The following is a 24,979-nucleotide window of genomic DNA, read 5'->3' on the forward strand; positions in this document are numbered from 1 at the left end:
ATAGAGGATTATGAAAACAAGGATTAGAATATTAAATCAAAGGTTGCTTGGCCAGAATTAAATGTCAGTTAGTGAACAAAGGGGTGATGGGGGAATGGGACTTGCTGTGAGATAAGGCAAGGGCGCAAGAGTTTTATGTGACCTCATGTTTACAGTGGGTAGAATCTGGGAGACAGGAGTGGATTGAAATAATTGAAAGCAAGGATAAAATGCTCAGCACAAGATGAGTGGAGATAGGGGCTAAGTCGAGTGATGTTCTGGCGTGGTAATAGTGTGTCTTACAGATACACACTGTGAATATTACAGTTATAACCTAGCCTATCGCAAACCGCCAGCAACACACACATGATCAAGCACTCCGCCCTATGCAAATTTGCCCAGCCTTTTGAAGTTTATAAGGCCGGTTTTCTGCTACACACCGTTACATACAACAGTTGGTGTTGAGGTCGAGAGTTCGTTCTGCTTATGTTTTCCACACTGGTGAAGAAACAATGAATTTTTTCTGCCTTTCACTGTTCTTAACCTGGTTACCATGTAAGTGATTTTTAAGGAAGAAAATGTGTTAACTGGATACAGTTTTGTGGCTGTGCCCATATTTTGTATTTTGCCTTGTGTTTAGGTTTTTCTATTGTTTCTGACCTGCAGTATTTATTTATTTATTATATATAATATTTACTTTTTTGAACCATTCAGATGCCTTCAGTATATGGGTGGACCAAACACCAAGAACGGCAACAAAAATGATTGGCGAGTCCCTGACAATCAACTGCATCTTAAAGGATCCTAGCTATGGCTTGTGCTCTACAGCATGGTACCGGAAAAACCCGAGAACAACTGATTGGGAATGGATAACCATTGGCGGCCGATATGTTGAATCAGTCAACAAGGGAAGCAATTCCTTTTCCCTGCGAATCAATGGCCTGACAGTTGAAGACAGTGTCGTGTTTCACTGCAGAGCTCGAGATATCAGCACAATAACGAGTTTGAGTTTCCACTCATACAAGAACACCCTCGAATCTTCTGTTGAATGAAATACGAATTGTTTCGCTTTTTCCCTCAAGCTTTCATTTTGCAGGTATGGATTCCCATCTGAGACAGACGGAGATATGTAAATAACTGGTGTCAGTTTCAGGATCAGAAATCCCCGCAGTGAGAATGCGGATTTGAAGGGTGGTTGTTCCATTTACAGTCTCACAAGTGAACCTATTTGTGCACTTGGCTGTACCACTGTGTACATACTATAACAGCCACAGCATTCGAGAAGACGGTTCCTGTAATACACAAACTACCAGCAGAGATTCTGTTTTAAAAGTGACAACAAAGTCACCATTTCTCAACAAGTTTACCAGCAAGTTATTGGTTACTCGATGATTTGGAGGGGTAACATGTTTCGTTATAAAAGGCTGGAAAAAAGAAAACAACATTGTGATGTGTATACAGATTGTAGTTTACGTCAAAACTGAGAGTCTTGTATTACTTCACGGGCGACCTTTCTGCATTGATCCCTATGACTGTGTACCTGGCGGACCACAGTGATAAATCCTGGATTCCCATAATACATAAACTTCCCCACACCTCTTAAGGCAAAGCGAACAGATGTCACTTTCTGAGCAGTTAAGATATCTCGTGGCTAAATATTTAATATCTTCGTCAGACAGTGTTTGGTATATAAAAGGCTTTTTCTCTAATTATTTAGGTGGTAATTTTATTCATTTTATAAATGTCATCTTCATAATGGAACACTTTAGATTCGCCAAGATTTTTCGAGTGGATGAGAATTATAGGCATCTAAGGGATCCTAACATATAGGCAACGATTTTCTACATTTTTCAATCAACTTCTTGAATATCTGAAAGATTTTTGTAAAGTTTTGGACAATGGATTTATTGTGTTGGGGTGAATTGATGTGTACCTGCGATTACACAGTGACTCGAGCCACAGCACAAACCTCCCCGACAGATACTTATTTTACTAATCATGAATGTGGCTGAATAATCTACTTTCTTACACTTGATCTCGCGCTGCACAGGGGTTGAAATCAGTTCATGATCAGCTTTTGGTTGGAATACATCCGCATTCCCAGTAACATTGAAACACTGGATTGTCTTTTTCAGTGTTACACAAATTCACATTGCTCATACTAACTATCGGCACTTACAGAAACTGAGAGAAAATAAAGATTTATTAATGAATAAAAATGTATGCAAGATGTCCTTGCACCGTCTTGCTTTGGAATATTTATTACCAAATTATTCTTCGTTGACACTTTTTCAACTGGGCTGACTGGGAGCTGACTGACTGTGACTATAACTACTATGATGGATTTGGCACTGTGCTGACCGTGAACTCAGGTAAGTGACATTTCTTTCTACTTTGTCACTACGATTTTGTACGTAGAGGATACGAAGAATCAATGTTCTCATTAAAATCGGCTGAAGCAGCTTTGTGATGTTCGCAGCTCCTTTCCAGGACCTGATTAGATTGACTGTCAGTCAACTTCGAACAGGCTTTGAACTTTGTAATTTCAAAAAATATTTTGTTTGAAAATATAGTGAAATTGGTTTTAGGTATATGACTTATTTGTCACATAACACTTAAGATAGATATTAAGAAAGATGGTGACTTTTGTAATACTTAAAACGGAACCAAATTTGCAAAGTTCCACCTTAATGATTTGTTCCTTCATAAATGAGAGAGACAACATTTCTAGTCCGAAAAAATTAATGCAATTTTGCAGTGAGGAATGGCTTCTCAAAGCAAGTAATGGATGCATCCTTTTATTTTATAAAACAAAGCTTCCGATTTATTACTCCTTCTAAAACCTTTATCTTTCTCTATGACAAAGAGTTACGTTAATATTGGCACAGACCCTGAAAATCTCTTATCCATTAGCACCGGGAGATTTGTGACTTTTGTTTTAAGGGCACAAGTCAGTGATCTAGAAAGTAAGTCACTGGGCATTACACTAGTCTGTCCCAGTGGCTTTCAATGTGCGCTAGAGTTTCAAGAACCTATTTTGCAAGCACCAGCTTTCCCCTCCTCGATTGACATGGACTACAATATCATGGCTTTAATTTCTCATCAAGGAAAAATGACAGTGAAACCTGTCGAGTTTCCTAAAAGAGATTGAAATGCGGTTCTGTGAACTTCAGTGGAAATTAGACTATAAAAGGTGAAACACTGACTCCCGATATGCTATCAGAAGGTGCTGTATAACCAACGACAACCAATTTCACCCCTGGACTGCAATTCTATGGGAATCAGGTTTCCATGGAAACCAGTCTCCTGGACCCATATTTCAGCTGATAGTGGCGCTCTGTGTTTATGGTTAGGATGAACAGCAGAGAGCTTTATCAACAGCGGGTTACAATGTTCCAATTATATTCTCTTTTAAATTCTATGCATGGAAATAAAATAAGAGCTCCCACCCCGCCCCCTCCCTTATTTAAAACTTTATTGAAAATGTTGAAGCCTTTTCTCACACTTGATCTGTTATACCGTTCATTGCTTTACTTTATTTGAAGAAGAAATTTGTTAATTTGGGATCTGAGGGCTGGAAATCCGTCTCTGGTGGTAGTGCAAAAACGGGCGTTTTTGGCTCGGACGCCTGTTTAAGTTAGCGTCTGACGTTATGTTTCACTGATTGCAGTGGGCGTTACATCAGGTGCTGCGCAAAATAGACACTGATCCGCTACTGCCCAATTTGCGCCATCGGCAGAGGTGAATCTTTAGCCCATTAAGACAGAAAAAGAAGGGTGAGATGCAGACTGGACTAGGAGCATTGCTGGGGTTGAAGGGAATCGCTGCAGAAATGGAGCAGTCATTAATCGAAAAGTGCAACCTTCTATGAAAGCAGAAAAGTAAAGCACGCGGCAGTAAACTGGTATCGCTTCCATTACGTGGCGTCATACAAGTTGTTCCACCCATAGAATTCGCTCTCGCTGCAACTGATGCTCCCCAATTTAAACCACATTAAAATTGTCACCTTTCCCTTGAGCTGTTACATCCTGTACCTGTCTGTCTGCGGCATTTAAGCAGGCATTAATTTATTTATATTAAAATGTCTTAAACCCTTTGTCGAATAGTGTAATGAGGAAGATCAAACACTACACGCAATTCCCTGAAATTGGAAAAGGATATGTTGTGGCTTAATATCATTCCCTGCCTTTACTGACAAATCAGCGGGCAAAACAATGGTTTTAATATATACTTCAATAATATTCACATTCCCAACATCAGAGGGAAATCATTTTGTATAGATTCTTCATCTTGGCAAAGGATTGTGAATTTAAGACTTGCATTGGCGACAATTATGCAGCTGATTAATTTGTTCACTTCCTCATCCCCATTTCATCACTCCATCTTTTATTTTTGTAGACATATATCAATTTTTACCCAGTTTTGTACATTTTCATCAACTGTAATTTGTGATGCATTTTATTTTTCCCCGAATTTTCCATTTTTTCGGTTGCCTATCTAATCTCATATACAAACACTTCCCGACTTTACCCATGTCATCTTCCCGACTTGTCTGAAGAATGTTTGTTTGCACATTTAAGTCTAACATATTCAGGCCCATAAACAGTGGTAATTTCCTTCAGCTTCATAATTCCAGAAGATGAATTAGTATTATTTGCTCCACCCTTATCCTGTGGATTCCTTTACCACTGCTCAAATAATTAAATTGAATTGCGAACACTCCATGTCTCGGGCACAGGTTCAGTCCAAAGATAGTTGGAAGTTTCTCGATCATCATGTGCTGTTTGTCTGTGATCGATATTCTAGGCTATGTGCCATCAATTACCTCTTGCAGTTATTTTTTTTTCCCAATTTCAACTTAACGCTCTCACATTTAAACTTGTCCGCACCATCCCCTTCTAACATTCAATCTCCATGGAAGCATTTTGTTTACAGCCGACACAAATTCCGTGTTTATCAATGTGTTGTTTTTTATTTTTTTCTTCTTTCCGAAGTAAATCTCATTCTCCATCTATTTTCGAATTGTATCTTCCCATTTGTCTTGTGCCGCTGTGTAGGTAGTTTCTTATTCTTACTGGTTAGCCAAGGAATGTTTTGTGGCAACGAATGACACAACAGTAATGTAAAGTTTTCATATTGCAGCGAGAGAGCTCAAACGATCCAATATAGAGAGAGGACTGTAGGAATAAAAACCGCCCTTTACTTAATGCTAATTCATGTAAGCTACTAACATTAAGGCAGAACTGCATGAAACATTCTCCGAGAAAATGAGAAAGACATATAAAATTGTGAAACGTTTTCAATGATATGTTAATGGGCCTGACACAGGTTGATTGGAATCATGAATTGATAGTTAAGACCAAAAATTTATAATGGGATATCTTTAAAGAGGAAATGGCTCGGGTACACGGTAGACACATTTCCATGAAACGAAAGGGAAGAACATCAAGCTTGAGCTCCATGAATGACTAAATGTAAAAGTTAGCATGATGCAGAATCGCAAGACTTATGGGAAATGTATGTTTCATAAGTATAGAAGCCAGTTCAGCACATAAAGAAAAGGGCGAACGAGAAAAACGGAATAATAGTGGCAATGTGTGTGAATATATTTGTCTTTAAAATTAAAGGCAAACCTAAAGTGTTTTGTAACGTGTGTTTTAGGAGCACTTAAGCAGTAGGATTGTCAAAGAAGGGTGAGGATAAATAGGGGCCGAAACCAATATTGTTATGGTGGAGGAGGGCATGGCAGAGGCAAAAATAAATAGTTTACATGTGCCTTCACTGAAAAAGCGGAATTCTGCCATTGCCACGGCAAGCTAGGGGGCACTAACGAAATGGAAGATATTCAATATATAAAAACATGTTATTTACATTGTTGGCAGCGCTTAAAGAAGAAATAAATCACTTGGACGGATGGAATGCTGATAGAAGCAATTGAGGAAACATTTCAAGCTATCACCGCTATCTTCCAAACCTCCTCAGATATGAGAGTGGTCCCGGAAGACTGGGTGTTCCAAAATATGGTACCCGGGCACACAAAGCGGAGAGTAATAAACTTGAGAAATACAGCCAGTCAGCCCAGCATTAGAAATGCGGAAAACTGTATGGACAATAATGCGGAGAAGATTAATTGGTACTTTCAACTACAGTTCAGTAGTTACCAGCAAACTGAGTTTGTTAAAGGAAAATCATGTTTAACTATCCTGGCTGAGTTTTTGATGGTGTAACAGAGACTGTTGTTGAGCTCAGTACAGGTAATGTTGGGTATATGGACCCCCAAGTATTGCTTGCTTAAGCACCAAAATTAAAGCCCACGGTGTTATAATGGAGGCGACAGGATGAATACAAGATTTGGGAAGGGGTAGAAGTCACTGAATGATGGTTCTGAATTATTGTTTCTGATGGGAAGCAAGTGCCCCGTGTCAGACCGGGGCGGTATGAGAAGTGTTGTTCTTTCTGGTACATATTAATGACGTGGACTCAGGGATACGGGGCAGAATTTCAAAGGTTGCAGATGGCACGCAACATGTAAATAAAGAGCGATGGGAACGTAGTCTGACTGGTCAACTGGGTTGATGCATAGCAGGTTCTGTTTAATGCAGGGAAGTTTTGTGGTACAATGTTTTGGATGGATGAATGAGAAAGTGTAACAAAAACTCATTAAGCAGGTCTTAGTCGGTGGAGAAGGGGACTTGAACCGAGTGACCTGGGGCCACATCCAAAGTGATCTTTGAAGGTGGCAGACATTTGCAATTGTTTCTTGAAGCATAAAGTAATAAGGTTATGCTAAACTTAAAATAATGTCGGGAAGAAATATTAATCTATATAATGTAATTGTATTTTAAATAAGGGTTTAGTCTGCGTGTGCTTTATTTGGACTAAAGTCGGCTTGTCTGCCTGCTTTAATGTATGTTAGTTCTGAGATGTAAAGAGTGTGCTAGGGTGTATTTGCATTTTGTTGAATGAAGCATTCGAGAAGCGGAGTGAAAACTTGCACATAGCCAAGAGACACCAAGCAATATTTGTATTACTAACAAAATTGGTATTGTGAAAGGCGTTCAAAAGAACTGGTGATAGAATGAAAAATTGTTTTCAAAGGGGAAGGCTCGGTATATGCATGAGGGTTCTGTGTGTTGAAGCCAGAGGCATGTAAGGTCAAAGGCTGTACGCCTACAACTGCCTGCAAAGGAACGAACTTGAAACGAAACTCATCTTGCTTGCATCAGATGAAATTTCTTTGCCTGGCGTCTCGTTAAATCTATTGGCTATTTTTGCCTTATTGGAGATTGATTTGGAAATTTGTCATAAGTTATGATAATTTGTAAACATGTTTTAGTGTTTAATGCCTTGTTGTCAATTCATAAATGTAGCATTTAGTGTGATATGAAAACCATTGAAGAGCTAGGGGGTTCTTTTCTGAATTCAGAGTTGCATCTCAAACGCACTAATTGAAAATATAAGTAATGACAGTTGTTTAAAGTTTTCCTCTGGGATTTTAAAGGCCAGCCTTTATCAACGGCTGTGTCACAGCAGTAAAATTAGTGGTTAGGAAACAGTTGGAATAATGTGCCTAATTATGTGAACCGCAGTTAAGGGATGATGTTAAACTCTTAGAAAGGGCATAGAGGAAATAAGCTGTAATAGTACATGTGACACGGGATTTTAATTATGAAGCAACTTATATGAATTTGGATTGTTATCATTAGCCGATGTGAACAAACAGATTTGGAGTGAACTGATGGCCGCTTCATCTTACTACACCATTTGATAATATTATGGATGATTTAAGTGTGGCCTCAATTCCATTTTGCTCTCTACCACTATAACCTATGAATCCCATTATTTCAGAAAATTTTGTTTGAAAATATTTCCAGATAAAGGTACAAAGTCATATTGCTCCATGAACATGAAATGTAAAACAGGTTATTGATAGCAGTTAACAAAGACAACTTGGACTGACATTACCTTCAGCGCAATGAAACGTCCAGGTGCACTTCAGAGGAGTCTTAAGAGCCAAACCAATGAGATACGTAAGGTGATAATTAGGAAAATGGCCTAATGTTTGGTTTAAAAAAACACTGGGTAAGGCGTGAAATTTAGGGAGGGAATTCCAGCGCTTCAGTCCTTAGGGCGGGCGGGGGTGCAAATAAAATCAGAGAAGCTTTATTTGGCAGGCCCAAATTTTTGGAAAGTTATGTAGCTGGATGAGTTTACAGGGTGTGGGATGTACAAGATCATGGGTGGATGGGAATTTAAAAATCAATGCTTTGGTTGACCGGGGCACAATGTCTTTCAGCAAGCACAGGATAATTGGTGAATGGTACTTAGTGTGATTAATACATGGGCAGCAGTTAAGGATGACCTAAAGTTCTCTGAGGATAGAATGTGGGATATTAGTTGCAAGTACATTGGAATAGCCAAATCTAAAGGGAATAATAGTATGAATGAGGCTGCAGCATAGATTGTGGCAAAGTGTGAGCGGAGTGGGGAGACCTTCCTGAGGTTTAAATAGACTGTCTGAGCAATGGAACGAATACATGGTCAAAAACTGGTCTTGGGGCCAAATAATTACACCAAAGTGGCAAAGGGTCTGAAACAGCCTCCACCATTGACAGACACAGGGGTGGAACCGGCTTCAAGGAAATGGAACGTGCAGCTGTTTCTGAAGATCATGACTTCCGTACTCCCGATATTTAGTTGGACAAAATTACTGTTAATCTGGGACTGAATGTCGGGAAACAGTCTGACAATTTCATGACACTGGAGGAGTCGATAGAGGTGGTGGTGGGGTAGAATTCAGCATCGTCATCATGAAGGTGGAAATTAATGGTGTGGTTTCAGATAACATCGCCGAGGGGAAGGGTTTAAATGGGAAACGGCACAGAAAGAATCAATGTCTGTTCAATATTTGACAATCTCTACTTGGCAGAGCAAAAGTGAAGAAATATTGGACCTTCGGCACCGACAACAATTCAGTCATAAATTAACAAGTACTGACAATCAGCGTTTGCTGCAGGTCCACCCACAATGCTCAATACACGTGTTGGGACTCTTAAAGTTCCATGCGCTATAAGATTGGCCTTATCGTAAAACCCCTAAATCGAGCTGGAGCCATTTGCTCTCTATGTAAGCTTGATGCTTGTGTATCACAACTCCGCGGCAACACCCCTAACAATGAGAGCTACTTTCCAACCAATCAGCAATCTCTTATGAACAAAACGAACAGGAGCAGGAGTAGGCCATGTGGCCCCTCAAGCCTCTCTACGATTCAATAAAATCATGGCTGGTTTGCCCCAGGCCTCAACTCCTCTTTTGTGCCAGCTCCTCATAGCTCTCAACTTCCCAATATTTCAAAAACCTATCCATCTCCTCATTAAGGGCTTTCACTGACCTAGCCTCCACAACACTCTGGGGTAGAGAATTCCAGACATTCGCTGCCCTCTGAGAGAACAAATTCCTTTGCACCTCAGCTTCGAATGATTGTCCCTTTATTCTCTAACCATGTCCCCTAGATTGAGATTCCCCCAGTGTTGGAAACATTTTCTCAACACCTACCCTGCCAAGCCCCTTCTGGATTTTGCACATTTCAATAAGATAACCCTCATTCTTCGATACTCAAATGGACAAAGGCCTAAACTGTTTACCCGTTCTTGATAAGTCAACTCCTTCATCCCATGAATCAGCCCAGTGCATATCTTTCTAACTGCCTTCAATGCCAATAATTCCTTTCTTATATGTGTTGAATGAATACTTCTCCTCTGTCTTCACCCAAGAGAATGAGGATGAGGATATCGAACTCAGGGAGAGAGATTGCGAGCTTCTTAAGCAAATTCACATAGGGACTGACAAATATTGGAGTTGTTGGCAGGCTTAGAAGTGGACAAATATCCAGGTCTAAATGATTTATGTCCCAAACTGCTGAGGGAGGCAAGTCTCTGACCATCAGGGATATGCCTGAGGACTGGAGAACAGCAAATATGGTTCTGCTATTGAAGAAGGGGTGTGGAAACAAGCCAGGAAACGACACGCCAGTGAGTCTCACATCAGCGGTAGGGAAACTATTGGACAACATTTTTGAGGAGAGAACCTATCTATACTTGGAAAGGCACGGTTTGATCAAGAATAATCAGCATGGCTTCGTCAGAGGGAGGCCATGCTTGATAAATGTGATTGAATTTTTTGAGGAGGTAACCAGGCATGTAAATGAGGGTAGTGTAGTTGATGTAGTTTATGTGGATTTCAGAAAGTCCTTTGACAAGTTCCCACATGGGAGACTTATACAGATGGCAAATGCGCAAGGGATACAGGGTAATTTGATGAGGTGGATTCAAAATTGGCTTAGTTGTAGGAGACAGAGGGTGATGACAGAACGATTCTTTAGTGACTGGAAGCCAGCACCTAATGGCGCACCACAGGGATGTGTGCTGGTTCCCCTTTTATTCATTATTCATATAAATGACATATAAGATTATGTGGGGGGTAGGATTAGTGAGTTTTCGGATGACACAAAGATTGGCCGGATGGTAACAGTGAGGTTGAGTGCCTTTGGCTACAGGAATATATATAGATGGAATGGTCAAATGGGCAGATAAGTGTCGGATGGAATTTAATCCTGAAAAGTATGAGGTGATACACTTTGGAAGGAGTAATTTGACAAGGAAGAATTTAATGAAAAGCATGATACGAGGGAGTTCTGAGGAACGAAGGGCCTTGGCGTGTGTGCCCCTAGATATCTGAAGGGGCATCTCCGTCAGGTGGTGAAGAAGGCATATGGACACTTGCCTTTATCAATCGAGGCATAGATTACATAGGTAGGGAGGTCATCTTGGAATTGTACAGAACGTTGGTGAGACCACAGCTGTAGCAATGTGTGCAGTTCTGGTCGCTACATTATAGGGAGGATGTGATTGCACTGGAAGGGGTGCAGAGAAGATGCTCCAGGATGCTGCCTGGGATAAAACATTTAAGTTATGAAGAGAGGTTGGAGAGATGTTGTTTGTGTTCGTTGGAGCAGTGAACACTGAGGGGCAACCTCATCGAGGCATACAAGATTATGAGGGGCATATACAGGGTGGGTAGGGAGCAGCTGTTCCCCTTAGTTGAAGGGTCAGTCACGAAGGGACCTAAGTTCCTGGTGAGGGGCAGGAGGCTTAGGGGGATGTGAGAGAAAACTTTTTTACCCAGAGGGTTGTGATGGTCTGGAATGTGCTGAGGTTGGTGGAGGCGGGTTGCCTCACATCCTTTAAAAAGTACCTGAATGAGCACTTGGCACGTCATAACATTTAAGGCTTTGGGCCAAGTGCTGGTAAATGGGATTAGGTTGGTAGATCAGGTGTTTCTCAAGTGTCGGTGCAGACTCGATGGGCCAAAGAGCCTCTTCTGCACTGTGTGATTCCGTGATTCTGTGAAATTCAGGAACCAACGCCCTCTACAGTTGTAAGAAGACTTCCATATTTTTAAACTTCAATCCCTTAGCAATACAGACCAAAATTCAATTTGCCTTCTTAATCACCTGTTGCACCTGTTTGATAACTTTGTTTTGGTGCTTCATGCACAATGTTGTCCCATTGTTTAAGAAGGGTAGCAGGGATAGCCCAGGAAATTACAGGCCGGAGAGCCTTACCGGTGAGTGGTCGGGAAATTATTAGGGAATTTTCTTCGTGACAGGATTTACTACCATTTGGAAGCAAATGGGTTAATAGTGAGAGGCAGCAGGGTTTTTTGAAGGGAAGGTCGTATCTCACTAACTTGACTGAGTTGTTCGAGGAAGTGATAAAGATGATCGATGATGGAAGGGCAGTGGATGTTATCCACATGGATTTCAGTAACGGCCTTGACAAGTTCCCTCATGGCAGACTGGTACAGAAGGTAAAGTCACACGGTATCAGAGGTGAGCTGGCAAGATAGATGCAGAATTGGCTTGGTCATAGAAGATGGAGGGTAGCAGAGGAAGGGTGCTTTTCTGAATGCAGAACTGTGTATGGTGGTGTTCCGCAGGGGTCAGTGCTGGGACATTTGCTGTTTGTAGGATGCGTAAATTATTTGGAGGAAAATGTTACTGGGTTAAACAGTAAGTTTTCTGATGACACTAAAGTTGGAGTAGTTGCAGATAGTAAAGAGGATTGTGAAAGGATACAACGGGATATGGAGACTTGGGTGGAGAAATGGCAGATGGAGTTTAATCCGGAAAAATGCGAGGTAATGCATTTTGGAAGGTCTAATATAGATAGGAATTATACAGTAAATGGCAGAACCTTTGAGTGCCACGATGGGCAGATGGATCTGGCTGTACAGATCCATACGCCACTGAAAGAGGCAACGCAGTTGGATAAGGTTGCCAGGAAGGCATATGGCATACTTGCCTTCATCGGCAGAGGCATTGAATCTAAACACCTAGAAGTCATGCTGCAGCTGTATAGAACCTTGGTTAGGCCACACTTGGAATATTGTGTGCAATTCTGGTTGCCACATTACGAGAAGGATATGCAGACATTGGAGAGGAAGCAAAGGAGGTTTATCAGGATGCTGCCTGGACTGGAGGTTATTAATTATGAGGAGAGGTTGGAGAAACTCGGATTTTTCTCAGTAGAGCGAAGGAGATTGAGGGGCAACTTGATAGAAGTTTACAAAATTATCAGTGGCATGGATAGAGTAGATAGTTAGAAGCTTTTTCCCGGGGTGGAAGAGTCAATTACTAGGGGACATGGATTTAAGGCCAGAGGAGAAACTTTAGAGGAGATGTGTGGGGCATGTTTTTTACCCAGAGGGTAGTGAATGTCTGGAATTTGATGCCGGTACGATAGCGGTGCTTAAGAGGCAGATGACAAATACATGAATGGGATGGGAATAGAGGGATACGGACTCCAGAAGTGCAAAATGTTTTAGTTTGACAGGCAATATGATCGGTGCACGCTTGGAGGGTCAAAGGGCCTGTTCCTGTGCTGTACTTTTCTGTGTTCTTTGTTCTATAATACCCAGATCCATCTGTGCTGCACGTTTTTGGAGCCTGTCTCAATTTAAATAATAGTCTGACATTTGCTTCTTCCTACCAAAGTGCATAACCTCACAATTTCTGCAGTAAACTCCATTTGCAAGTTTTTGCCCACTTACTCAACCCATCTATATCCCCTTGCCGATTCCTTATGCCTTCATCACAATATGCCCTCCCACCTATTTGTATAGTCAGTAAATTTAGATATATCACACACTGCACCGTAATTAATATTGATAGTAAATAATTAAGGCCCAAGGACTGAAATTTATGGTTCTCCAACGTGAAAAAATACATTAAATACCGGTTCTTTTTCTTCCCTGTAACAGTCAATCCTTAATCCATGCTAATACGTTACCCACAATACTTGAGCTCCTATCTTGTGCGCCTGTTTTGTCATACAGTATTAATATGTCGTTTCCCATGATATTAGTATTTTCCTGCGAACTATCTTGATGAGTGCAAGACGAAAAGCTTCGAAAAAAAAGGCCTTTTTTCAGCAATATTTGAATTCTTATTCATGACCTGAGTTCCTTTATGACAATATTCCCATTCTCATGGGCTGCTTATAACAGGCTGGGTGGGAGCAGATATGGAGCTGAATGCAGGAACGTTGGGTGGGCATCCTGTTTCTCATTCTGCTGGCCAGCAGATATAAGGGGACCATTAATATTTAATTTAACACTTCTGCAGCCACCTCCATACCTGTCCCAGGCAGCTTTGATAAGCAGAAATATAAAATGCAAACAATAATGCTGCATCAGTTTCATATCTGCTCCGACTGATCCCTTTCTACCAAAATGTTCTTCGGATAAAATAACTTGAGAAAAGTTCCAATTTCCATAGCTACCTGCAACAGGCACTTTTGATAAATAATTAAAATAAATTTCAAATGCATACTACCGCTGTGTGGATTCCATGCTGAGCAGACTCCACGCCCGCTAATATAGGCCCCAAATAAATAAATAAACTGCTTGCTAAGTTCCGGGAGAACAGTCAAATTTCCATTATTACAAGGTAGGGTTGAATCGAGGACAGGGACTCTTTCCGAGCTCATGGAGGCGAAATGCAACTTCCTGATTAGAGCATAAATTGACTCGCATTTGTTGCGGTTCAGTTCCCTCCCGCTAAAGGGGCGAAATTCTCATATGTGCGCCGATATGACGGAAGGAAATTCCAGGCAATTGTACTGTATTATGTGAACGGGGCGGTGAAGCTTCAATTGCATTTATTAAAATCATAATAATAATAATCTTTGATCTGTCCTCCATTTGTGCTGCACCACGTGCGGAACAGGGCCGTCAAACATTCAAATTATCTTAAGAATCTGGCCTCTATTTTTGATAAGATTTGAGGTGTTGTCAAATTCCATTGCATTGTTGCAATAACAATAGAAATGGCAATTAACCAAGTGTAAATATTTCAATAAATAATTGAGGAAAAACGTGAATTTCTATTGCGTCTTCCAGGTCCTCAGAACACCACATAGCGTTTTACAAGCTATGAGATTATTTTTGAAGCGCAGACACCATTGTGCTGTAAGAAACCCGGCAGTTAATTTGCTCATACCAAACTCCTATAATGATCCTGTGACTGCAATATCTGATTTAGATGTTGGCCGAGAGATGAATACTAGTTGAAAGATGTTGGAAACGATTTATGGTAATTTTAGAAAAGAACTAAGATTTTTTTTTAATTTTAGCGCCGTCTCCTCCAATAATCAGTCTCTCCTACCGTGCAACTTCCGAATTGAGAGCAACGGGTTTTGTGCAGCTGCTTTGCCTCATCAGCGACTTCAAGCCAGAAAGCATTGGGGTGACCTGGCAGAAGAACGGAAACACCATATGGTCTGGCTTTACCACTTCACCCCCAGCTAAAACATTGAAAGGAGACTTCAGCTCCACGAGCCTCCTGACTGTGCCTCTTCAGGAATGGAGCAGCGGTTCCGTGTACAGATGCCAAGTGACCCATCCCGCAACCAACAGTAACAAGCAGAAAGAAATCAGGTCAACCTCAGGTGAGGAAATCTAACCAATTCAAACGGTTGCAGATATCAAACATGCTTACTTTATTACTATCAGATTAATTGAGATTTTATTGCAATAACTTATCCTTTCGGATTCAAGGTCCTGGAACAGGCAACACAGTGCGATCAGTGACAGAGCAAGATGCAGTGAAACACTACAATAAAAGTTGCTGGAAAACTTTCAGTAACATTGACCAATGTATTTGAAGGTGTTCTTTTAAAGAGCCTGTGAGTGCCATGAATGGCCGAATGGTCTCCTGCTACTCTCTAGCATTCTCTATTGCGCCAGCAATGCCTGACGCTCTGGATGGTGCTCACAGTTAGGCGAATTTTGCAAAAGGCATTTCCACTGCGCCTTCTGATGAATGTTATGTTCTGGTTAATGTGCACATTGAGCATAACCTTGCATTGAGCATTGAGCATACTGAGTTCTTTGAAGATGTGACAAGCCAAGTGGACAATGGTGATCCTGAAGATGTAATATATCTGGGCTTCCAGAAGGCCTTTGATAAAGTGCCACACAAAAGATGAATACACAAAATAAGATCACACGGATTTAGGGGTAATATATTAGTTTAGATAGAGGATTGGCTAACCAACAGAAAGCAGGGAGTCAGAAATAAATTGGTCTTTTTCTGGATAGCAAGCTGAACTAGTGGGGTGGCATGGGGTTCAGTCATTGGGCCCCAACTAATTAAAATCAATATTAATGTCTTGGATTCAGAGATGGAAGGTACTATACCTAAATTTGTAGATGACACCAAAAGAGGTGGGAAAGTAAGTTGCAATAGAAGTAAGAAATTTACAAATGGATATGGACAGGTTAGGTGAATAGGCCGAAATTTGGCAGAGGGAGTTTAACGTGGATAAGTGTGAGGTTATCCATTTTGGTCAAAAGAATCAAAAGATGACTTATTGTTTAAATGGAGAGAAACTTCAGAATGCTTCGGTGCAGAAGGATCTGGGCGTCCTCGTGCATAAATCGCTGAAAGTTAGTATGCAGGTACAGCAGGTAATAATGAAGGCAACTGACGTTTTAGCATTTATTGCTAAAAGAATAGAATATAAAAATGGGCAAGTGTTTGTTGCAACTGTACAAGGCATTGGTGAGACTGCACCCGGTGTATGGTGCATAGTCTCACCCTTAGTTGAGGAAGGATATAGCTGCACTGGAGGCGGATCAAAGGAGGTTCACTAGATTGATTCCAGAGATATTGGGCTTGTCTTATGGGGAGAGATTGAGCAGTTTAGGCCTATACCCGACAGAGTTTAGAAGGATGACAGGAGATCTAATTGAGGTATATAAGATGCTAAAGGGGACAGACAAACTAGACATGGAGCGGATGATTCCCCTACTGGGGCATTCTTGAACCAGAGGCCATAGTTTTAGTCTAAGGGGTGGTAGTTTAAAATCAGAAATGAGGAGGAATTTCTTTTCTCAAAGGGTCGTGAACCTGTGGAATTCACCACCTCAGAGTGCAGTGGAAGCCAGGACTCTGAATAAAGTTAAGGGGGAGATAGACAGAGTTTTAATTAGTTACAGGTTGAACAGTGATGAGGAGAGGGCGGGAAATTGGAGTTGTGGCCAAAATCAGATCGGCCATGATCGTAAGGAATGGTGGGGGGGGGGGGGGGGGGCGGGTGGGGGGGGGCGGTGGGGAGACAGGCACGATGAACTGAGTTGCCTACTCCTGTTCCTAGTTCTCATGTTCTTATAACCTACTATGATAATACAAGAAAAAATGTTGACACGCCCTACCCACTGAATTCGCCAAATTTCTGCAGGCAAAATGGAACAGAGAGTTAAAGCAAACTGATATATTTTCAACGAAATCGGTCAAACTGTAAAGCCTCATTCAGATAATCGTTCTAAATGCCAGAGTGGATTCTATTTGCTGCTGGGTATTGGTACAAAAATGTGCATGTGAGATTAAATGGTTGAATGGAGCAGAGAGAAAGCAAGGGCAGAGAAAGAGACAGTGGAATTAACCTGTCACTGCCAGGAAGTTCCAGATCAGGAGACTCCCGCACTGTCAGCCACAGAATCGGGGTGAGGTGTGGGGGCTGGGCGGAGTTTTGTGGGGCGGGGCGGGGGCGGTTGGCGGAGTGGAGGAGCTGGTGATTGGATCAGATCCCATCCAATCTCAGCAGCCCCTGAATCAGGAGCATTAATTGGTTCGATCCGGACTTGTGCCTCGAAATCAGTTGGATGTTCCACTTCAGGGAGCTGCTAGCCAATCTGATTGGCTGGCAACGCTGTTTGTCCAGCAGCACCAGCAGCAACCGTGGGCAGCACTGGGAACACAAAAAGTCCACCGCCTCTGAATCTTGGATTCCAGGGTCATGTAAGTGTCGGGTCTTTCACGGCTGGCAGGGGAGATGATACCAGGGGTGTGAAGAAATGGTTAAGGAGTCCTTATGGAGAGGCTGGGGAGGAAGGAGGCGAGCATCTGCGGTTGGAGGGCTTTGGAAGGGCGTCCAATGTAGAAAAGGCATGTTGGTGCTAAGATGGTGTGATGGAGGGTAATGTCCTTGGGACGTGTTGTCCAATGAAGAAAAGGGGTGACCCACGCCACACCTGAGGAATGGTGGAAGGGATTTTACCTGCTGGAGGTGACTCACAGCGCAGCACCCCCTTCTTGACCCTGGGTCCCAACACCAGGCACTGAGTGCCTTGAAGGCGAACTGCCTCCATACAGGGTAAAATGTCCTGCATGCCACGTGGAGACAGGTCTACCCTCCGCGCCATTTATACCAAACTTCTTAGGTGATTATTGCTTTCTCATTCAATGGCCTTAATTGGCGGAGAGGAGAGAATGTCTAACACAAACATTCTGCCCTCAAATAAGGCTGAAGGCCGGGTGCTTGCACACCACCTTCCAACAGGATTAAGTGCCCTCCACTCCTCAAAACTCCTCAATCGAGAGGGGAGAAAGTTCCGTCCGAGTGGTTAATAATTGCCACTAAGGACCCTCAATTCGGGCGAGTGCCGAGCACTCTCCCCAGCAAATTTGTGAACAAATTGTTTGCAGGTGAGAGGGTGGCAGGAAGGCAAGTCGGGTGAATTGTTTTCCCCCCCCTACACTGCCTGCAAACTTGCCAGAGGGGGTTGAAAATTTTGCCGTACCTTTCCCTTTCTGCCTTCCTCTCCTTTTGTCCCTCTTTAAGTTTGTCTGGTTTCTTTATGCCCCAGCCATTCTCTCCCATATTTTAGTCTTTACCTGGCTAAGACTGATTTTTCTCAGCCTGCGTTTCTGCTTCCCTTTCTCTCTCTTTCTCTCTCTCTAAATTATTTTTCTCTCAATTCACTTGCTCTATCTCTCCCTCTCTCTCTCTCTCTCTCTTTCTCTTTTTGTTAAGATTTAAAGTCTCCTGGTTACTCTGTATTTTTCTCCCGCTACCAGTCACTCAGTTGAAATAAACATTTCAAACTGTGATTCATGTCAACATCCGTGTAAACAGCAGAATTAAGTATACGTTCAACAATAATCAGTGAAAGACCTGATTTGCCAAATGAATGATTGTCACTGATGTTACAATTCTTGTTACATAAGTAGAATTTTCAGCATTAAAGCCTCCTCGTGATTTTATTTTTTTGTCGCTCACTTATAGAGATCACAGTACTTCTCAGAGATCCCTCAGTTGAAGATATTTGGATCAAAAAAACTGCCACCCTCGTGTGTGAAGTGGTGTCCACAGCTCCCAATGAGGTTGTGATCTCCTGGAGCGTGAATGGAAAGGTGAGGGCTGAAGGTGTTCAAATCGAAAGAGGTACCCAAGATGGTAACCAGTACCTGACCATCAGCCGCTTGACAAGCAGCGTGGAAGAGTGGGAGAGCGGGGCTGAATACTCCTGTTCAGCACAAGACAATCTTTCATCAACTCCAGTATCAAAAGGCACACGAAAGAGAAAAGGAGGTGATCCAGTGAAGCCAAGCCTCCGGCTCTTGCCTCCATCACCAGAAGAAATTCAAAGCACGAAAACCGCAACCCTCACTTGTTTGATAAGAGGATTTTGCCCGGACAAAATAACAGTTTCCTGGCAGAAGAACGGAGCTGCTTTGAGATCGAACATCACTAGTTTCCCCACGGCCCTTGAACAGGACCAGACCTTCAGCACAAGGAGCCTCCTCACATTACCTGAAGCGGAATGGAAGTCAGGAGCAAGATACACCTGTGCCGCCTCACACCCACCTACACAATCCACAGAAAATATGACCATCAGCAACAAGAAAGGTAACAACAGTTTTTCAGCATGCATTTCTACAATCAAAGTTTGTGCTTAAATCGAAAGCAATACTAAAGAATGCGCACACTAGCGAGCATATTCCTCTAGGTTGCAGGGATTAAAAAACGTATGGCAACCAATTAATGTGGCCCGAGCTCCCAGACAGCACAGAGATGGTACAGTGCTCAGCACTCAATATGTCCGCATCCACAAGCAATTTGAGAATCCAGTGATGATAAGGGGCAGGATAAGAATGTCTGAGACTTAACTTCACAGTGTTCTGGTAATGAGCGCTTTATTTAGATGGTGCCAAGCACACCTTAAGGGATATTGTTCCACAATGTGGGGTTAAGACTTTGCACGGTCCACTTCACTCTTTAATTTCTGTTTTAGCAAACTACAGCAGTGACTGCTTTTCAGCAGTGAATTCAGAGCCAGAAGCAGCCAGTTACCAGGGAGTTGAAGAATTGAAGCAGTTTTGTATGTTCCTAGTCTTGAAACCTACTGGAACAGTTACATTAGAAGTCACAGGGCTGTAAAAAATAACGTCTTCATGGATTGAACCGAATCAAGTGACCATTTATTTTGATCAATTTGATCTCCTCTGATCAACCTTTTCATTTCCAGCAGTATAGTTTTTATTTTTAAGTGAAGGCAAAAAGGAAAACCTGCACAATAATTGCCAAGCGCCTCAGTGATTGGCCAGGAATTTTCAGATTTCCCTGGAGGCTTGATCTCTGCACCTTGCTGAGTTCGTTGATATTGACCTTTGGTGACTGGGTCCTGATAATTGGCCTCGGTGCCTCTAAGTTTGTGCAGTAGGAATAGTCGTTGGTTTGATTCCCAATCTACGGTAGCTACCCATGTGCCAATTTGGAATGAATGCTAAAATTGGGTGCGATGCGTTCAGGGCATAATAACTTGCTGGTATTTTCTGCATATGTGGGTTCATGGGGAATAACCATTGGATGAGGTTTGGGAGGTGATTAACATAACACAATAGTGAGCAATGGCATTAAGAGGGCACATACTGCGAATGACGCAGCCCCAGCCTCTTAAAGCTCGAGCTCCATCTGATCGCTGAGCATGTATCACTGTAATGTGAACCAACTCCTAATAATGTTCCCTCAGTGAGGCTGTTTTTCATCATTGGGTTAACCACTCTTGGAAGGTACAGTGGTCCGGGCATATCCGGTAAAAGAGGAGGGACACTTTCTTTGCTCCTCCTACAGCCTGAGGGGCCATCGTCGGAGTCGACATGTTTTGACATCTGCTGATGGCAAGAGTCGACTGGGCTGTGATGCATTCTCGGTAAAATAGGCTGCTGATGCACTCTGTCCCTGCTGACCCACTCACAACAGGATGTGGTCATCGCTGGCTGGACCAGCACTTACTTCCTATCCCTAGTGGCCCGTGAGAATGTGGTGGTGAGCAACATTCTTGAACGGCTCCAGTCCACGTGGTGTAGGTTTACCCACAGCGCTGTTAGGAAGGGAGCTTCAGGATTTTTATCCGACGACAATGAAGGGAAGACAATATATTTCCAAGACACAATCCTGAGCTGGAAATATATTTGTCGTTTGCTTCACTGTCGCTGGTCAAAATCCTGGAACACCCTTCCTAACAGCACTGTGGGTTTACCTACACCACATCGACTGCAGTGGTTCAAGAATGTTGCTCACTACCATCTTCTCGAGGGCAGTTATGGATGGGCAACAAGTGCTGGCCCGGCCAGCGAAGCCCACATTCTGTGCATGATAAATAATCGACATTTGACAGAGATACTCTAAGTGACCTTCCCATTAGATCTTATACCGGAAATAATGTTTATGTGATACAGTTAAATTTCTTAGGTTGCTTCAAATAGTTACAAGGAAACCGTTAGAAAATAATCTAAAACATCCCATTTTCTTTGCTGGAAGGATGATCTGAGCTTTGCAATGCTGAAATCAGCCCCTTTAAAACATGGGGACACTTTTTTGTCAATTGGTTGCAAATTCATTCTCGTTGCCACGTTTTATCCTGTTTAAACTCATTGAGATGGTTCGTTTTATTACACTCAGTCATTATTATTTTTTAAAAATTTCCTCATTACCTCCAAATATTTTCTTTTGCTGCCAAATGAGGAGAGACAATATAAACTAAAGGCTGCAATTCCGAAGGGGTTGCAGGAACAGAGAGACTTGGTCTTCTATCTGTGCAAATCATTGATGAGCGCGGGGAAGCTGGAGACAATGGTTAAACAATGAGAGCCGGGGCAGTACAAACAGAGGCAGAGAGTTCCAAAACAAGGGGATTATGTTCAAACTTTGTTCTAGTTTAGGTCAAACCAGTATTTTATAATGTGTCCATTTCTGGGCAGTACAAATTAGAAAGAGCATGAAGGCTTTCGAGAGAGTGCAGAAACGGATTGTGAGAATTATTCCAGGGTTACGGGAATCAATTACATAGGTAGATTCTACAGGGAAGGGCTGTTCTCCTTGGATAAGAGGAGGTTGAGAGGAAATTTGTTAAGTGATTAAATCACACAACCCAACAGGCAAGTAAGTGGTCACATCTGTCAGTCTGGGCAAATGTTGGTCTTTCAAGCAATTAACGGATATGTGTAGTGGGCAGGGAGCTGGAGATGGAGGCGAAAGTCCTGATCGTAATGAATGGCTGGCGAGCCTTCAGGGATCGAATGGCCTGCTGCTGCTCCGATTCCTTATGTTCTTAATTCCCTGACCAGAAGCAGAATTTTATATTTTTAAAAGCTAACCCACCACCAACTCCCCCCACACCCCACCCCCCCCCCCCACCCACCATGCCCCATTTTTGTTGGTAACCCTGTATTTGCTCTTAACGCACGGATAGTATAGAAGACCTGTCCATTACCACTGATTTGAAATTTGGCTACCTCTGGGCCAGGTATATTATGGTAAACTGATAGATTTCCTCACTTTATATTCTGCAAAACAATTGTTTGCTTAAACTCAAAATTCGACCGGTGCTCTTTCCGAACCTGGGTGGTACTTTTCTCTCTCTAAAACATTGCACTCTTTAAGTGAGAGAGTCAACATGGTGTCAAATAATGCAGAAAATCTACAAAGTTCAGTTGAGGGCATGCATCCGCCCATTGATCAGTTCTGGGAAAATTGGGTCATAAATAGAGGGAACTTTTAATTACGTTACATGAGTGGGAAACGAATCCGGCACCTACAAGCCACTATCAGAGTTCGACCTCCAGTATCAGCACAAATAAAATAAAATATTCAGTTCCTGTCAGAGTAATCGGCGAGCCGTGGAAAAAATTACAGAGAATGTTATTCAGGACATCATCAGTGGAAGCCATGGCGATGAAAACAAAAAATCTAGGAGAGCGCAGCATCATGTTATCTCAACCAGCAACAGGATAATAACAACTCAATCACTTTTCAGTAAGTACTGGTTCACATTTTCTAGCATTCTGCAGTGGTTGTCATCCGTGATTTCAACATGAGAGCTTGAAACTACCGTTCGCTTTTCTTTCCAGCTGATTGCCCTGAGTCAGACATTTCTGTCAATATAATGAACCCTCCGTTTGAAGAGATATGGGTTCAAAAGACAGCGACCATTGCTTGTGAAATCCTTTACAGTGATTTAGAAAGCCTCAGCGTGTCCTGGCAAGTGGATGGGAGAATTCGAATGGAAGGAGTTGAGACCCAGAATCCTGAGCGGAGTGGAAGCAATTCGGCCATCGTGAGCAAACTGACGGTCACTGCGGCAGAGTGGGACAGTGGGGTGGAATATGTCTGTCTCGCAGAAGGAAGTGAATTACCAACACCAAAGAGACGCTCAACCAGGAAATTAAAGGGTAAGCACGTTTAACACTGGTTCAGGGACTGGTCCAATTGCCAATGGCCCCAAACGAAAATAAAACGCAGGCCAACAGTTAAATGATAGTATAATCGATGAAATACAGTCCCGGGTCCTACCAGTCACCATGCTGATGAAAACTATGGTAAAAATAAAAATGTAAGAAATGTGAAACTGCTGCTCCCCCCACGCCCAACAGTGTCAGCATTTCTTTTAAGTACTTTCTCCAACTCAATGGGGAAAAATCGGGCCACAAAGCAAACGATCAAAAGAAAAAAAAAATGAATGACAACCATGGGCAAGGAAAAAGATCGTTAAAGCTCAGAGATAGGAAATATTCCAAATTTACAAATGTATGGTATTTATAAGAGAAGAAAATGGATCGTGAAGACCAAACAATAGACAGAGTCAGGCTAAAACGTATTTGTATATTTCTCTCTTTACAGTTGGCACAATGATTAGCCCCAAAGTCTACATTCTGCCTCCGTCAGAGGACGAGATCGACACTGAGAATACAGCAACTCTGACGTGTCTCGCCACTGGTTTTTATCCTGCTGAGATTTACATCGCTTGGATGGCCAATGACACCCTTCTGGATTCAGGTCATCCAAGCCAACCGGAGAGTGAGAAGGGAAATGGTTCCAGCTTCTTAGCCGGCAGATTGAGACTCACCGCAGCCGAGTGGAACACTGGCACCACTTACTCCTGTTTAGTGGGTCACCCGTCCCTCGAGAGGAATTTAATCCGAAGTATTAATAAATCCCACGGTAAACCTACTTTAGTTAATGTTTCGCTTGTCCTAACCGACAGTGTTAAATCATGTACATAACCCGCCATGATAGACCAGGCTTTTCCTGTAGAAATGTCACCGCTGTGAGGTTCCTAATTATTTCAACATCGGAATCAGCCAATCTCCCAATCATCTGACCGCACAATCACCCTCCAGGGCTGCGAACAATTGTTCCGACATTTTGCTAATACCCGAATCTATATCATTCAATGAGGGAAAACCATGGTTAGGTTTCATATTGCCGGATAAGCTTAGTAGTTTTTTGTACAAGTTACCATGTTATCAAAGTGTTCATGAAGGGTTTAGTGATGCTATTTGATATGCACAACATAGTTGGATTGTCTGTATGTGGCAGAACTGATTGCAATAAAAGCAAAATGAAAACTTGTTGCCTTGCCTATTCATGGTTTGTGTGTGTGATATCTTCGTGGTGATCATTAATAATTTGAAGCAAATGTTTAAGATATATATGTTCTAATATCAAAATGTGCAACACGCGTCTGTTCCCCCACCTTTAGAAATACTTGTAGTGCTTTCAAGCTGATTACACAAAGCATCAGCGTTCTTTCGGAGTTCCTGTGATTTATTCTTCGGCAGAGGTATTTACCCAGATGGTGGATTGAAAAAATTGGAGGAAGATACGCTCAACATTTATAGTGAACAATATTCACCAAATGATGTTTGAATGGTTTCAAACTGATAAATCAATTCCAGCCGGAAAATCACCTACAATTGAAAGTCTTCTAGCTTCTGAGTGTTTACTTGTCTTCTATGTTTCAACCCGATGATGCCCCTCAACCACATCATTCGAAATCGCAATTCTTTATCCTTGGCCGCTGACAATGGGCTACCTCACTGCCCATTCTCTGTATTCTCCTCTGCCTCTTACTTTTGCGCTGCATGCCTGACAGTCAATATTAAGTGAGTACAGGTTGTCTCCACGAGCATCACAAAGCTATCGTCTTTGAAGCCCGCCATACACTCCATTCCCACGTCTCCGCTTCCAAACAAAAATCATCCAAAATTCTTGAGCGGCCCAATTCATGGTGTGTTCCCATTTAACCATCACTTTTCTGCTGGCTACAAGTAAAATAACTACACAATTTGAAAACTCTTATCCCTGTTTTTAAA

General features: G+C 42.2%; 1 gene segment (V, D, J or C); it reads left to right on the forward strand.

Moving 5' to 3' along the window:
* Nucleotides 1–429: 429 nt before the first annotated feature.
* LOC121273950 lies at nt 430–24,235 on the forward strand. The segment is given in 7 exon segments: nt 430–534; nt 694–1,022; nt 2,291–2,351; nt 14,673–14,987; nt 18,609–19,232; nt 22,736–23,056; nt 23,505–24,235. Coding segments are annotated over 7 exon segments (2,076 nt in total).
* Nucleotides 24,236–24,979: the final 744 nt, after the last annotated feature.

This window comes from Carcharodon carcharias (genome assembly GCF_017639515.1).
Source record: "Carcharodon carcharias isolate sCarCar2 chromosome 27 unlocalized genomic scaffold, sCarCar2.pri SUPER_27_unloc_6, whole genome shotgun sequence".
Classification (NCBI taxonomy): Eukaryota; Metazoa; Chordata; class Chondrichthyes; order Lamniformes; family Lamnidae; genus Carcharodon; species Carcharodon carcharias.